The sequence below is a fragment of the Gopherus flavomarginatus genome, chromosome 1 (genome assembly GCF_025201925.1).
Source record: "Gopherus flavomarginatus isolate rGopFla2 chromosome 1, rGopFla2.mat.asm, whole genome shotgun sequence".
In the NCBI taxonomy this organism is placed as follows: domain Eukaryota; kingdom Metazoa; phylum Chordata; order Testudines; family Testudinidae; genus Gopherus; species Gopherus flavomarginatus.
In genome coordinates, this window is record NC_066617.1 from 256,452,182 (window position 1) to 256,469,337 (window position 17,156).

The 17,156-nt window shown below is 40.0% G+C and overlaps 1 protein-coding gene across 2 annotated transcripts in view; it reads left to right on the forward strand.

The window, feature by feature from the left end:
- The window catches only part of LIMS1 (LIM zinc finger domain containing 1), a 141,350-nt gene that overhangs the window by 52,202 nt on the left and 71,992 nt on the right, over positions 1-17,156 (forward strand). The window contains exon 1 of one of the 2 annotated variants that reach the window (XM_050922508.1): positions 3,310-3,498. The exons of the other annotated variant lie outside the window; for it this stretch is intronic. Within the exon in view, the coding sequence (XP_050778465.1) occupies positions 3,392-3,498 (107 nt within the window). The 5' untranslated portion in view covers positions 3,310-3,391. Of the gene's footprint in view, positions 1-3,309; positions 3,499-17,156 lie in introns of those variants that run through there. 2 annotated transcript variants of the gene reach the window in all.

Sequence of the window (17,156 nt, forward strand, 5' to 3'; positions counted from 1 at the left end):
AGGTGTAGACAGCAAAAGGTAGATGAAAGAATTCTTCCGTCAACCTTTCTACAGCCTTCCGGGGAGGTGCATGTAGGATTAGTGTAAAATTAAAGAACTAAAGTGAGTTTGTTTGGTTAAGGAAATATATGTGTGTTGTGAAGAAAGGCCCTGACTAGCAAGTAGAAGGAAGGCCTTGGAAACAATGTTATAATGCCAAAAGAAATGAAGTAGGGAGGATGTCTGGTGCAAAAAATAACTAATGAAGTAAGGGGAAGTTTCTAAAAAGAAGCCTCTGACTGATAGGGCTGACTGCAGATGGTTTGAAATCACACAAAGAATGACTTAAAATGAGCCAGCATAGCCCTTCCCCAACCCACACACCAGTGTTAAAGCCTGTGTGAACTCAGGTGCAACAGGAAAACTGTTGGACAGCAAGGAGAGGAGGAAAGCCCTTGGGGAGAAAGGAGGTTGTAAATCTTATCTGGATTAAGACTGGAAATAAGGGTTAATTGTCTCCAATTGTTTTTTAGCTGAAGTCAATAAATGGCAGTGACATCAGTTGCTTGTTAAAGGGTATAAAAAGTAAACTCTTAAAGGGTTCATTGGTAATACCTGCCTGGATCTAAGCATGCCTGGGTTTAGCCTGTTTGTAAGTATCTTGATCAAATGCTTTTAAATGCTTTGTTATTGTTTGGATGTAGTAAATTGCTTATTAGGCTTTTTAGCCATGTTTAGAGCAATTGTATAAATACCATTTCTTATTTGGATTTAATAAAGGAATGTATGGTGTTTGGTGATTTCCCATATTAATATTAATTGGATATCAGCCAGGATGGGCAGGGATGATGTGCCTGGCCTGTGTTTGCCAGAAGCTGGGGAATGGGCAACAAGGGATGGATCACTTGATAATTACCTGTTCTGTCCATTTCCTCTGGGGCACATGGCATTGGCCACTGTTGGAAGACAGGATACTGGGCTAGATGGACCTTTGCTCTGACCCAGTGTGGCCGTTCTTATGTTCTTAATAATTTCAAATATTATTATTAATTCCAACAGTGGATTACCTACAGTGACAAGAGAATCTCTCCCATTGGCAGAGCACTACAGTGCTCAACTGTAGTAGACAAGTATCTTTGAGGATGAATAGGTGCCAAGCAGCTCTAAGAATGATCTCTCCAAGGTCATGTGTGGATCTGTTATATTGTGCTGTAAATTGTTATGTGTGCTGACCTGTGACCGATTTGATTTTGGAACCACTTCACTTTGGGGCAGATGTGGGCACGTAACATTGTGGCTTGAGTTGTTGCCTGGCAAGCTCACACTGCTTGGCAGTTGTTATGCAAACAGTCATGAGTTGATATTATGCATTTTGGAGCAGTCTTTCTTCATAATTAAATAGAAACCATATGCAACAAAAAGGGGCATGGCATTTTCTCCATGAGATTTTGAGCCACTCATTAAAAAGAAAAATGCAAGGTTAAACTGAACAGATACTACTGTATTTTGAAAAAACACTGTTACTTTCTTCTCTAGTCACTACCATAGCTCAGTTTATTGCTAATAATTCAAAACAGGTTTTTATATAACATAATGTCTATCCGTAGGTTCACTTTTTACATTGTAGTTGTTAGAAATTAGTTGTTTGGACATGTACTGATGATGTCCTTTAATAATTAAAGGGCCGTAAGAAGTTGGTGATGATTTATAAAAACTACCCTTCTGTGCATATCAGTCATCACCATACTTAACAGGCATTTGTAAGAGCATTAACTAGTCATTAGAAACTACTAATGTCTGACTTTAGGGAGGTGTTGCTTAATTCTGTTTAAATTTATCCTGCTGTGCATTGGGGGTTTACTTGAATATTGCACTTGAAACTGGAATGCAGCATGTTTAGGCAAATACCATAAACTGTTTTCCTTTTCTAATTTTTCCCAGTGTGATTTCTAGGTGAGTGGAGATGTACAGCCTTTTTCTATCTTTAAATCAGTACAGTCGTTAAAATCAAATATATATAATTTTGTTTTATACGTGATTTTTTTCAGTCTTACAGGATACACTAAAGGTTATGTGATGTGGTTGCTAAGAAAATGTTATGTTTTTTTAGATCTATCATATAATGCCTTTCTTAAAAATTCCCCGGATGGCGTTCTATACTGAATTGTTCCTAGAATATTCTTGTATAAAACTCCCATGCTTGTTTATAATCTTATAAACTTGACAGAATTCACAAGTATGAAGCTACAGATCCAATACTACATATTTAAAACCAAAATTTGCATTCTTTGCACATTTTGTTATTGTAGGAATTTTAAATTAACCTTTATGTGTGTTCCACTACAAATCAAAAACTCTGATAGTTGAATGTATAATTCGTACCACATAGACATGTGTTTCCTGTCTAGGTCAAAGAGTGTCTTACAAGTTTCTTGCAAGTAATCAATGAGTTTTGGGTTTTTTAGCTTCCTCACTTCATTTTATCAAACTTACATTTAACAAAATTAAAATCTGAAATAGGTTCATGTATAATTTCTCCCTAGAAATAAACCTGGATAAAAGTCTGTATACATGTGCCAAGATTTAAAATCAATTTTTGAAAAACCATTCAGGTCTGTTTAAACCTACGTTGAAATTCAAGTGTATAGTTTTCATTACCAGTTCAAATGAGACATGCAGCTTGGAAAACCATGATTGTCACCTTCCTGTGTTACAGGAAACTTTTAACTTTATCATTCATGTTTTATAGTCTCCACAGGACCTTGCACCATTGAAAAATAGACAAATGCCAGAGTGGCAGTCCTTTTGATAGTTGATTGTTTTAGTTTTTAGAGTTTGGGAGGAAAAGTGTTTTTGTACTGGCAGCATTAGTCACCTTGGTTTGTAAGAGAACGTTTGAATGCTGGATATGAACGTTCTTGTAGGTCCTCTTGCTGCTCAGTTTATTGGATTAATCTCCAATTTTTTGGTTTGCCTACATGCTTGAGTAACTTTGGATTTTATAGTGCTAATGGATCTCTTTTTGTTATAAATAATGGTATGGAAGAGATAATTGCTCATGAGATTTTTAGCCAATTCCAAGAGGCATAAGGACAGTTGAATAGTTTGCATAATAAATTGTAAATTTGTTCATGATGACTGGGCACTTAAGCTTTAATTTCCAACAAACTTTCATGGAGCCTGGTTGGCTTGCCACAGGCATCCCTTAGGTGTGATAAAGGAAATGTAGTGCCCTTCTGAAGGGTGTGTACCTATGAGAAACAGGAAGCAGTACAGCAACTGCCTGTGCTGAGAGATTTGTAACTCTGACGAGTGCAGGTGTGCAGATCCACTGCTGAGCATATTCTCTCCAGGCATCTTGGCAGCCGCACTACTCTACAGAAACTTTAAAAAACCCTGTGGGTAGAGAAATATGACTGCATTACAACTGAAAGAGTTATCATATTCTGGTCTGTATAGGAGGAGACGGGATCGCCCTGATAGTTTGGGACTTCATGGGTTACATGAAGAGAAGCTAAGGTGAGTGCAAATTAATGGTTAACAAAGGCTCAGGATACTTTTGTAGTTAACAGGCGTTTGTTTAAATGATTACAGCAGACTTAATACAAACCGAGGTTCTAATAATGTCATTGTAAAATGTGTAGTTTAAAAGTAGCCCCAAAATACCAGAATAAATCTAGGAGGGACTAATAAGAAGCAGATGTCCTGTGTTTGCACCAGTCATAGTGTAGTTTTTGGCAATGGCATGAATCGTTTCCTAAATTTGGCAAATGCACTCTGTCTCTAACTTTCTAGTATACTTTTGACAGCTGGTAATGTTGCTAGTAAATAACTTCCCCATATGTGTTATTGCAGTGTAGATTAAAAATCAGTGTTAATCACGAAAGCACTCTAATTGAAACCAAGGAAAGTTGTTTCTCTGGGATCTTCCTGGTGTCATTCTGTAGGGCTTTTCTTTGTTTAAGATGGTCTAGTGCAGCTTGTTGGATCACGCTTCTTTTCATAGGGATTCTTTGTGAAATGGCTCTAGACAAAAGAATGCAGTAGAACCACTTGACATGACCTTATGAAGGAAGGGTGACCAAAAATCTGAAAGCCATTTAACGACTAAGGATATTTTCCCAATATGAAGTTCCTTTTAAAATCTTACATGAGATTTTCAGTGGCCTACATTTAGAACATGAAAGAATAATAGTTTGTAGCCTCAGTAAGTGCAGATTCAGACCAGTGAAAATGCTAACTTTTTATCTCCTAGATAGGGAAACAGTCTGTTCACATTTCATGTTATTCAGTAATGGATTCTTGTGTATATGCTGCAAAAGCATCAATGGAGAGGAAGTACTTCCTATCCCCTAATTGCTTTTACTTTGCTTTTATTTTTAAACTGTGTTTTGATTTGCGTGTTTCAACTTCATAATTGGAATGCTTCATACAATTTTGTGCTTCTGTTTCATATGGGGGTTATAGTGCCATCCTTTTTTTCTTATAAACTCTGCTTTTTCAGGCCGTCAGAATTCACTTTGTGCTGAAACTTTTCATAGAAATTTACTTCTTTAATTGCGGTTTTGTTATTTGTGTTACTTGATTTCAGAAGAATGGAAGTTTACATTTTTAAGATGTCCCTTTGTGTTAAGATTAAGAACTTAATTTCATCTTAATTTTTTTAACTTAATATTATTTTTAATTGTCATGACAATTATCACGACAATAATAGTCAGAGTTACTTAAGTCATATAATGAAGCTGCTATGTATACTTAGATTCTATTCTAAAATCTCTGCCTATGTAGATTTCTGAGGGTATTTATGTATCTGTATAATGTATAACACATATGTTTTCCAATCCAAAGTCATTAACAGAATGTTAATGTTTTAACAAACGAATAGCAGCAAAGAAGTTAAGTGGAATGAAAAGATGCATTTTTCTTTAAAAACCTATATCCATTTGGGATACCTTTTTATCTGCTCCTTTAAGCACTCCATTGTACATTAATGTTGGAGAGCGTGTCTTATATCACGTCATTCTTAATGGCAGATGTCCTTGTTTTCCTCATTACCAGTTGAATGTTCTTTACTGTAGTGTTTTATGTACACAAAAACAAACTGTTACACTAAACGCTTGTCTACACTTGAAACACTACAGCGACACAGTTGCTGCGCTGTGGTTGCACCACAGTTGCACTTCAGTATAGACACTACCTATGCCAACAAGAGGGGTTTTCCCACTGGCATAGGTAATCCACTTCCCCAACAGGCGATAGCTAGGTCAACGGAATAATTCTTTCATCAGCCTAGTGCTGTCCACGCTGGAGGTTAGGTTGGTATAGCTACATTTCTCATGAGTGTGGCTTTTTCACATCCCTCAGAGATGTTGCTGTGTCTGTCATAAACAGATAGTTAAGGGTTAATAGAACAGAAGTACTTCATGTCTCTTTTGACTGTAAGGGGTTAACAAGTTCAGTGAGCCAGGCTGTCACCTGACCAGAGGACCAATCAGGGGACAGGATACTTTCAAATCTTGAGGGAGGGAAGTTTTTGTGTGTGCTGTTAGTTTTTGGTGGTTGTTCTCTCTGGGTTCTGAGAGTGACCAGACGTGCAACCAGGTTTCTCTCCAATCTCCCTGATACAGGTTCTTATAGATTCAAAATAGTAAGTACTAGGTGATAAGGCGAGTTAGGCTTATGTTTGTTTTCTTTATTTGCAAATGTGTATTTGGCTGGGAGGAGTTCAAATGTGTATTTGGCTGGAAGGAGTTCAAATCTGTAGTTTACTGAAAGGATTTTAATTTGTACTTGTATACTTAGGCTGGGAGGGTATTCCCAGTGTCTATAGCTGAAAGACCCTGTAACATATTCCATCTTAAATGTACAAAGATAATTTTTACTGTTTTTTTCTTTCTTTAATTCAAAGCTTTTCTTGTTTAAGAACCTGATTGTTTTTTTTATTCTGGTGAGACCCCGGGGGACTGGGTCTTGATCCACCAGGGAATTGGTGGGGAGAAAAGAGGGGAGGGGGAAAGAGAGGTTAATTTTCTCTCTGTGTTAGGATTACTTTCTCTCTCAGGGAGAGTCTGGGAGGGGGAGAGAGAAGGAGGGGGGAAGGTGAATTTTCCTCTCTGCTTTAAGCTTCAAGGAGTTAGAATCACAGTAATCTTCCAGGGTAACCCAGGGAGGGGAAGCCTGGGAGAGGCAACGGTGAGGGAAAGGGTTTACTTTCCTTGTGTTAAGATCCAGAGGGTCTGGGTCTTGGGGGTCCCCGGGCAAGGTTCTGGGGGGACCAGAGTGTACCAGGCACTGGAATTCCTGGTTGGTGGCAGCACTACAAGTACTAAGCTGGTAATTGAGCTTAGAGGAATTCATGCTGGTACCCCATCTTTTGGACTTCTTAGTGTAGACCAGCCCTCAGTTAATAACTTAGGGCTTGTCTACATCAGAAAGTTGCAGCGCTGGTGAGGGAGTTACAGCGCTGCAACTTAGGAGGTGTACACATCTGCAGGGCACCACCAGCGCTGCAACTCCCTGTTTGCAGCGCTGGCCGTACTCCCGTTTTGTCTAGGGTGTAGAGGATCCAGCGCTGGTGATCCAGCGCTGGTAATCAAGTATAGTCACTTACCAGCGCTTTTCTTGACCTCCGTGGAATAAGCAGGTATCCCAGCATACCTGAGGAAGCTCGGTAATCAAGCTGGTCTCCTTCCCCGGCTTGCTCTCGCGTTCCCCGAACCCCGAGCAAGCAGGTCTCCTTCCCTGAGGTTTGCTGGGTGGTTCCGGGAAGGCGAGAGCAAACCGGGGAAGGAGACCAGCTTCGCCGCGGTTTGCTCTCGCGTTCCGCGAACCACCCTGCAAACCGCAGGGAAGGAGACCTGCTTGTTCGGGGAACGCGAGAGCAAACCGCGGCGAAGCTCGTCTCCTTCCCCGGTTTGCTCTCGCGTTCGCCGAACCCCCGAGCAAGCAGGTCTCCTTCCCTGCGGTTTGCAGGGTGGTTCGCGGAACGCGAGAGCAAACCGGGAAAGGAGACCATCTTCGCCGCGGTTTGCTCTCGCGTTCCCCGAACCCCGAGCAAGCAGGTCTCCTTCCCTGCGGTTTGCTGGGTGGTTCCGGGAACGCGAGAGCAAACCGGGAAAGGAGACCAGCTTCGCCGCGGTTTGCTCTCGCGTTCCGCGAACCACCCTGCAAACCGCAGGGAAGGAGACCTGCTTGCTCGGGGGTTCGGGGAACGCGAGAGCAAACCGGGGAAGGAGACCAGCTTCGCCGCGGTTTGCTCTCGCGTTCCCCGAACAAGCAGGTCTCCTTCCCTGCGGTTTGCACGGTGGTTCGCGGAACGCGAGAGCAAACCGCGGCGAAGCTGGTCTCCTTCCCCGGTTTGCTCTCGCGTTCCCCGAACCCGAGCAAGCAGGTCTCCTTCCCTGCGGTTTGCAGGGTGGTTCGCGGAACGCGAGAGCAAACCGCGGCGAAGCTGGTCTCCTTTCCCGGTTTGCTCTCGCGTTCCCCGAAACCCCTTGAAGCCGCCCAACAGCGCTGCAGTGTGGCCACATCTAACACCACTTGCAGCGCTGGTTGCTGTAAGTGTGGCCACTCTGCAGCGCTGGCCCTATACAGCTGTACTAATACAGCTGTAACAACCAGCGCTGCAAAATTTTAGATGTAGACATGGCCTTAGTTATTAACTTAGTTAATTACTAAGTGACTGAAAAATCACTTAGTAATTAAGCTCAGTTGAATGGGGTATGTTCAGAGGTTCATTCTCCACTCAACATTTCCTTTCCTTTGTATATATTGTTTTTAATATATTCAATGCCCTTTATCTACTTTTTGTCTCTTTTTACTAGTTTTAAATAATGTGTCAAAGTCCTTATGGGATCAGAATCTGCTTTCATAAACAGAACCTGCAAATAGATCTGTTGGAAGCAAATAAATGACATCCATACTTTATAGCTGTAATATTATCATTATTCTTGTTTAACGTGGATATCTTGGTAGCTCCTAGCAGCCCTGATTTGGATTGTGTGCGATGCTACATAAACATAAAGACAAGTTTCAGAGTGGTAGCCTTGTTAGTCTGTATCAGCAAAAACAATGAGGAGTCCTTGTGGCACCTTACGAGACTAACAGATTTATTTGGGCATAAGCTTTCATGGGCTAGAACTCACTTCATAAAGTTGCCCATGATTCCTGCCCTCAGTAGCTTACAATTTATGAAGATAAGCAGTGTGTGAGGCAGAAGTAGCTCCTGAGAAATAATTTGAAGGAGAGGTCAGTAAATAGCCTTTCAGTTAATTTAATGGAAGGTGTTCCAAGTGTAAGAGGTGGAATGGAAGAAAGTCCAAAGATGTTCATGGGACAAAAGGGCAAGCAGGCAGGGCTGGCACTACCATTTAGGCAGCCTAGGCAATCGCCTAGGGTGCCAGAATAAATGGTGGGCGCCGTTTTGCCGGAGGGGGCTGCAGGCGGCTCCAGTGGAGCTGCCGCAGTGGTGCCTGCGGAGGGTCCGGTGCTCCGTGGCTCTGGTGGAGCTGCCGCAGTCGTGCCTGCGGACGGTCGACTGCTCGCGCGGCTCCGGTGGACCTCCCACAGGCACGATTGTGGCAGCTCCACCAGAGCTGTGGACTAGCAGACCCTCCGCAGGCACCACTGCGGCAGCCCCACCGGAGCCGCGGGACTAGCGCGCGGGGTGCCGAAATTGCCGTCCGCCTAGGGCGCTCAAACCCCTAGCGCCAGTCCTGCAAGCAGGTAAACAGTAGGCAGCCTTTGTCAAAAGTGGATTACTAGGGAAGGGCCAGAGATGTAAAGTGCCTTGAAGGTTAATATCTAAGAGGGGACTTGATTATGTTTAAAAAAATGTTTTCAATAGGTGAAAATTATAACATAGATTCAGTCCCTTTGCTCCTTTCATAATTGTTCTTATCAGATTTGCTAATTGTTGAAGTTATTTCTGCTTAAGCTGGATTTTGCTCCTTGCTAACCCATTTTCTTATTTCATCCTGTAGTTGCCATGCTGCCTTATTTGTGATTTTTCAATAATTTCTATGGCAAAAGGTTGCAATGTTATAAATACAGGATTATTAACTACGAGATGGAGAAGAATGAGAACTCAGGAGGAGGAAGCCCTTAATTTTCATGAATATTAAATGGAACCCTGTAGAACATTCTCTGTTTTCATTGAGTTCTCCACAGTTACACCTTAGGATCTGTCCTTAGTGCTTACATTTACTTTAGATTCTATCAATAGGATAAAATATTACTTTCAGTGTGCATTACTTGTGTACACTAAATTTAATATGCCATCATCATGTTGCCCTATTGTATAGCTTTGTAACATCCCCGTGAAGTTCTCCACTTCATTAATTTTTCGTAGTCGTGGGTAACCCTTTTTTAAATAGTTATTTAATTAAATGTTAAATAGTACCAGTACTTGGGTCAATTCACTATAAACCTTTTGCCGTGTTAAAAACTGGCCATTCATCCCTGCTCTTTGTTTTCTAATCCAGCACCAAAATTTGTGTATGACTTAGTTTTCTCGGGGCTCGCCCACACACCAAAAACCCTCCGTGGCAGCGAGTCTCAGAGCCAGATCAACTGACTGGGGCTCTCAGGGCTTGTGCTATGAGACTAAAGCTAGCAGTATAGACTTTCTCACTTGAGCTGGAGCTTAGGCTCTGAAACCTGGCAAGGTGGGCTGGGTCTGAGAGCCCAGGCTCCCACCTGAGTGGGAACATGTATACCAGGGGCTGGCAACCTTTGGCATGCGGCTCAACAGGGTAAGCACCCTGGTGGAATGGGCCAATTTGTTTACCTGCCGCATCGGCAGGTTCAGCCAATCGCGGCTCCCACTGGCTGTGGTTTGCTGCTCCAGGCCAATAGGGGCCACGGGAAGCCGCAGCCAGCACATCCCTCGGCCCACACTGCTTCCTGCAGCCCCCAGTGGCCGGGGATGGCGAACCACAGCCAGTGGGAGCTGCTATTGGCCGAACCTGCCGACACGGCAGGTAAACAAACTGGCCTGGCCCGCCAGGGTGCTTACCCTGGCGAGCTGCGTGCCAGAGGTTGCCGGCCCCTAATGAATACTGATATTTTTTTCCCTATAGCATGAGCTTGAATCAGTTCACACAGGTTCTGAGACTCACTGCAGTGCGGGTGGGCAGTTGGAGGGGTGTTTTTTTGTTTGGAGATGTACCCTTAGTGGCTTCTTATAGGGCATTGTGAAGAAGCCTTAAACGAAGCCCAGGTACACGTCCTCTACTAGTTCTCCTTATTCCAGCACTTTATTGCTTCTCTCCCTTATAGTGTCCCTCTCCCTTACCCTTCTTTTGTTACTTGTCTTCCTAGATTGTTACTTTTTTGGGGAGCAAGCACAGGGTGATCATTCCTGTTTGTACAGGGAATAGCACAGTTACCCAACTCATTGTCCTTGGTAAGGGAATTGATTTAATATCCCTGAGAGAGAGAGTAACTCTCTCTCTTTCTCAGCCCAGTTATTGGCTCTTAAGTGGAGTGATGAACATCATTTTGATAGAATGTATATACTAAGCATATATTCTTCCCTGAGTTTCTGCATGTAGCTGGTGTGTTGGGTGAGTGGGTGCAGCAAAGGTTCTTTCTAGTTTTAACTGCTGGGATTTTCTTGAGACAGGGACTGTTACAGAATGCTTTAGTGATCACAATGGGAGCTTGGACTTGAGCCCAGTTTGGATTTAATTTACTTTATGGATCAGTGTTAAAACTGAGTAGCACCACAGGACCACAAAGTCTGAGAACCCCAGTACGATAATAATTTCTGTCTTGAACTCAGATGTACATATGATTCCATATATTCTGCAAAAACAGATACCTGTTTTAATCCTCATCTTCTGGAAATCACATTTTCCTGGCAGAGTCTTCACAGACTGCTGCAGAAGCATCAATATTGGCTGGTGCCAAAGAGCTTTAAATGGATATTTGCTGCTGAATTTTAAATTTTTTTTTAACTTTTAATTTGAAATTAAGTGTAATGTGACTTAATCTGAAGTATTAAAATACAAATAATTAATAATTAGGACATTATAATTCTGTATTACACCATTGAACAATATATTCAGAATATGTATGTAGGTTTCAATTCCCAAAGTTTTACAAAATAAGAAAATACCATTGACTTTCCCTTAAAAAAAAAAAATCCCTTAAAGATATGTGAAGTAGAGTAGGAAAATAGAGTAATTTCCTGTGTTAACATAACTTTTGAGAGAGATCATCCACTGCCGGCTTTGAGGGTCCATAACAGGAAACAGATCTTTAACTTTTGAAGCTGTACCCATTAATGCTGGTAGTAGTCTATTTCCATCATTGTCTTCCAGAGGTTTATAATTCTGCTGTGCAATTTCCAATCGATCAGCCCAGAAGCATTTTTTTCCACCTACTGCAGGGAGCATTGTAGGGAAATGATATGCGTTTGACAACTAAATTTTAAAATTTGTCATTCTCAGTCTGTAGTAGAATCCTCTTAATAGCATCTTAGTGAATGGTGCTGTGTCTTCATTAAGTTACTATCTGAAAATATTTCAGACTTTACCTGCTAGACCCCTTTTCTTGTAGTCTAATGTGCAGAACTGTGAATTGGAAAATTTGCATTCAGTTTCTGTATCTGCCACAGTTCGTATAGTGATGGATGAGTCACTTAAGTGCTCAGTGCCTCAGTTTCCCCAGCTCTAGGGGTTACAGATTGGTGGTAGTTAAATGTTTTAAAATGCTTTGTTGGTGCAGAGTTCTGTAAGTGCAGTCCAGAGAGTTTCTCTCTCTCTCATTCACTACCTCTCTACAGCACTTGTTTTTTCGGTCAGAAACCCAATCCTGCACAATTGGAGTCAGTGGGAGTTTGGCTATTGTGCACTGAATCAAGCTCTAAGTGAATAACTCTGATGTTTTCTGTTTCTGCTTCTAGCTTCCCAAGGCATCAGCTTCAGCATCAGTGTGAAAATGACATGATTCCTGGTAGTCCCACTGCTCTTTGCAAAGTTTCTGAATATCCTAAGCAAACTGCCAGGAGTCTTGTTAATTTCACCATGCTGCTGCTTAGCAAAATTATGAGATTTGTTTGTCTCCAGATCTGGGGAAATGACAGTGCCCATCAATATACACACAGTTCATCTATGGAATGCTTTCATGACAGGGCTAAAAACTTGTTTTTTGAAAACAAAAGCTTGAATTCACCACAGGTTGATGGTGTGTGGGTCCCTTCACTTCCCAGGTCAAGCTTTCCACTTACCCTGGGTGAGTGGATTTACTAGCCCTTTCCACAGAAATTAATTTAAGACAGAATGAATATAAACTATCACAAATATTTTTACTTGAAAACTTAAAAGTACACCAGCCTGCAACAGTGTGTTTTGAGTACTGCATTGTGATGGCGGACATTACATTCATCATGTTTAAGCTGTGTTCCGTGGCTCCTATTTGAATTTCTTTGTGTTCTCATAAATTGATCACATCCCCATTTTACTTTTATAATTTACCTAGATTTGAAACAAGATAACACAGAATACTGTACATTGAGGATACAGTCATCATGACATCTTCAGTGAAAGTTCAGTGTACACCTGCTAATATTTGTATTTTGAGGCTCTTTACTACCTGTTACAATGTTAAAACAAAGTATTGTTATTTTTTCTTCCTTCCGTGCTTAGCACCTCATCTATTTGAAGAATTTTAAATTCACATATAATTAGAAAATGATAGAGTGAAACATTTTTCAAAACCACCTCCGTAGAGATTTTTTTTGTACTGTGTTGTGAAATACTTTTTTAAGTGATATCACAAAAATTCTAGCTATCTGGTAAATTTTTTCTCCCCTACTTTCTCCAGAAAACAGGATGCTAAGGAAGTAGTAAGCATACATCTGTGACTAATCATTCGGAGCCATTCAACAGCAGCTTTATAAGTCCTATTTTCACATCCCCCTTCTCCACCCTGACCTTCCTAACTTTGTTTGGCCTAAAAAATTCTTATGATTTACTTTCACAATTCAGTAGAATATTTTGGAAAAACTGGAAGAAAATTGATTAAAACAATTGTTCAGTTAGTGTTTAATGATTACACTTGAAAAAATAATTGAGCTAAGTGTCTTACTAACTAAGTCTTTTAGGTCCCTACTAAGTAAAATTAAAGTTAAAATTTTAAGAACTTATGGAATGGCTGATAATTTGTTAATTTCAGTAATCACATCAAATAAGTACTAGCTTTCTTCATTTAGTTTTCATCAGTTATTTGAGTAGTTAGTCACTCTATTCTCTTTCACAGAAGATATCTTATAAAGTTTTCTCTGTTTTGAGAGACATTGACAGTTGAAAACTACTGGATCAGTTTTGTATTCGCCTGGTGAACGCCAACTCTTAATTTCATGCACTGAAGTACTAAGCCGTTTTACAGACAAATTGCTGTAGACTCCAGTTAAGCACATGCTTAAGGGACTTGGGATGTAAGCATATTAAAGTTAAACATGTGTTTAAATTTGTAAAGCCTGAAGCAGTTCAGCCGTGTCCTGGGCCATCCATTTCTCAGTGCCCCATAGCATTTAAAAGTTATGCAGGGTCCCAAGCATCCCCAATGTAAAATCTAAAAAGCTCTCATCAGACAGACCCCTAGTTAGATCTCATAAGATGCCTATGGACTTTGCCTCCCTGCAGACCTATTAGTGCTCATAGGAGAAACAGTGAGGAGCTGACTTGGAGGAGTGAGATGAGGCAGTAGGGACCCTGCAGAGCTTCTGAACTCTGCAGGATACTGAGAGCCGAGGGGAGGCAGAGGAAGCAAATTTGCAGAATTCCTAAACTTTGGCTGTTGAATATTAATGTGTAACATTTCACAATAGTCTCACAAAACTTAAAAGAAAGTTAAATATTTATACATCGTTTCTCCAGCTTCTTTAAGGTGCAAATATCAGCAGAGGCTCAATAGCAGTATTAACAGTAATCAGTACCAAAGCAGAAGTACACATATCGAGGTTTTACACAGTAAATATTCAATAATAAAAATATTGAAATAAGTTTAGAGTCCAACATTTTGTACACGGCTATGACTAGAAATACTGCCAGAGCAATCTGTATTTTGGACCAGAATACTTTGTCCATGAATCAAAAACATTTTTGATCCTTGGACTGTTGAGGTTTTAAGTGAAGAGAGAGTTCATCAATGTCTGCTCACTATTAGAGGAAATATTGACGCTTCTTATGACAATTTCCAGAGAGTTTGACACTTCCAAAGGATTAGAGGAACAAAGCATATATTCACGCTTACTTTAACCCTAAGCTATTAAAAGTAACTCATGATGAGAACACCCTCTCTCGTCCTCACCCTCCTGCTTTTTTTATGTGGCATAATCATTCCTAAACAATTTCTTTTGACTGAATCACCATCAGACAATATCCTTTGAGTCCAAATGACTAGGTGGTGATAAACAGTACTTGTGTAACTGAGCAATCATTCCTCTTAAATTACTGTAATGATCCAAGCATAAAATTTTGTGTGGTGGTTTTATAAAATGGTGGTAAATACAATGGTTATAGTAGATATTGACAAATAGAGGAGTGAGAATTCTTTCTTTCAATGCTAGTTGGTTACATTTCATAAATAGATTGTATTTTAAAACCTGTTTTTGATATGCGGACTTAGTGTGTTTAACAAATAACACCTGCATCAAAAGCATTCTATAAATAACATTTAATGTAATATCTTTTCATTTTTAATGTATGTGTGAGTATTTTAAACTACATTTTGAATACAATATTTGCCATAAAATGATTAATTTCCACATAGGAATGCTCTGTAGCAGAGAGAAAACTTAGTCTTGGTTAAAACCGACTGATTCACAGATGGCAGAAGAGAACCGTGAACCTGTCTTTTAGATAGTAAAGGAGGTCTGGGTTCATGATTTTTCTGTCCCTGTAATTAATAAGTTGTGTTTTAAAATGTGAATCTAGCCCACGCAGTGTTCTCTTGAGTACCATGAACTGAGTTGGGGATGCCAGATTGTGATAATATTTGAGTATACGTCCCAAACCTAAATAACACTCTGAATGGTCTTGCATGCCATCTGATGTCTTAGTGCACGTCGTTTTTTGAGGCCCCTTCATTTCGCTTGGTCTCTTCCATAAGAATTAATGAGTTGTGAGACTTAGGAATTCAAATTCCTTGTTTTTTATATTCAGAGCTGTCAACTTAGTAGCAGTTAGATTTTTCTTTAAAGTACTCGCATGAACCAATAATTTCATTAGAAAAGCTCCATGAGCTTTTCATAATGTTTTGGGGTTTATTAATGAGGAGGGGAACTGCCCACGTCTGGCAAAAGGTTTGCAGTTCTTTCTGCAGCGCTGTTCCTGTTTCTGCTTTTAGGTATCAGCTAGGCAAAGCTTGGGTAATTTTGGCTGAGGTTTTTGTTTTGGGAGGAACCTGACACACAGCAAAAATCACAGGCTGTGAACTCATACAGACAGAAGTTGTAACATAAAATGAATACATAAAATAAAAATTATCATAAACCTCTGAACCAAAACTGAAGAGAGTTGCACACTGTAACAAAAATGTCTGTATTGGCAATTTGTTTCTAAAATAAACCACTTTTAATTATTTTTTTAAATGTGCATTCCCTAGAGCTTTGTTGCATGCCCCTTGCTACACCTTAAATCTCCAGACTGTTAAACTGTTCAACTTTTTCCCTCTATATCCAACCCTGCTACAATTGTCCCTCTCCCTGTTTTTTTCCAACTATGCTTTTATAAAAGATTCAAAAGGCTTTTGTACCAAAAAAAGAATGAATGAAGGTGAAGAAAGTGTGAAATGTACTTTTGTTTTTCTGTATATTAAACCTGTGCATGTCACGCTCTTAATGATTGATAATGTCCTTGGCAGAAAGTTTGTTTAGTAAATCTGGTTACTCCATGCTCCCTGGCCTAAGCGGCTATTGAAAACTGCTATCATCCATGCTGTAGATAAGAATCAGATTACCTGAGGTGGTCTGTTTGCTTTTGTTCTAGTAAACAGCGTTTGTATTTTCCTGCTGTTGATTTTACTTTATTTAGGCCTTTTCAATGAGAAATGTTTATGTACATTTCTCCTTTTGAAGACTTTGATTATTAAACCAGTAACAAAATCAATGTTTTAGTGGGCTCTGTACTAACCTCTAACAGCATACATTCAGTTCACAAGGAAGTGTGCAAAAAAGTTTGCTTTTTTAAATAGCAAATGCGAGCATTGTCGCCTTGGGACAGCTAAGTAAATTGCCACGTTAGTTGTAATGAATTTTGACTGAAGTATGCAAAGGAGTCATTAGGATTAAACTGAATTCTTTATTTAAACTAACTCTCAAATTGTAACCATTTTCTTCATCTTCCCTTCCTCATCTTTCCTCACCCAGTCTGTCCCTATTGTTCTCGAGTATGTATTTCAATTGTTCATTCATACCCTACTCATTTAACATTAGACAATGGGGACGTACCCTGGTGCCTGTCACTATAGAAAAGTCTAAAAAAAACCAACCACAAACCCATAGCCTTGGGTTTAGAAAGTGTTTGGCAACTTTTATTTTATAGTTGGTGGTACTGAAATTCACATACTTGTTTCTGAAGGAGTAAGCCCTAAATACACAGTATAAAGTGAGGGCGTTTGGCCTGTGTTATGGAAGAGATCAGACTAGATGATCGCAATGGTCTGTTTGGATCTTAAAATCTCTGAAAGCAGACATTTTGTGCTAGCTTTTTTTGCTAGTATATTTATTCACATTTGTCTCATGGTCCAAGTACAATTACAATGAATACTTACTCTGTTACTGGCTGTTAGAATGTGTTAACCAGAATATTTAAGGGGGAAGCTAAATACGGGTTGTTTAGCTATTTTCCATTCTCTCCTTTTTGATATTGGAACTTGATAATGCAGTGATGAATATTTGAGAAATAAAATGCGATGCTTAAAACCAAAGTGGTTAACGGATGTCACTTAATCTTTAGGGGAGGAAAAAACTATGTTGTGTCAATAGATCTGCTTTCTTCATCAAGCTCATCTTCCTTCTCTCCCCAACACAGCTTGTTTAATTCAAACAGCTAAAAACTTAACTGACTTCTAAAGTCACTAACAGAAGTTATAGAATATTTTAGAAAAGAAAAGCTTACAGTAAGGTGAAAGGTGAAATAAAGTAGATTCTGCTATCAATGCTAATATCT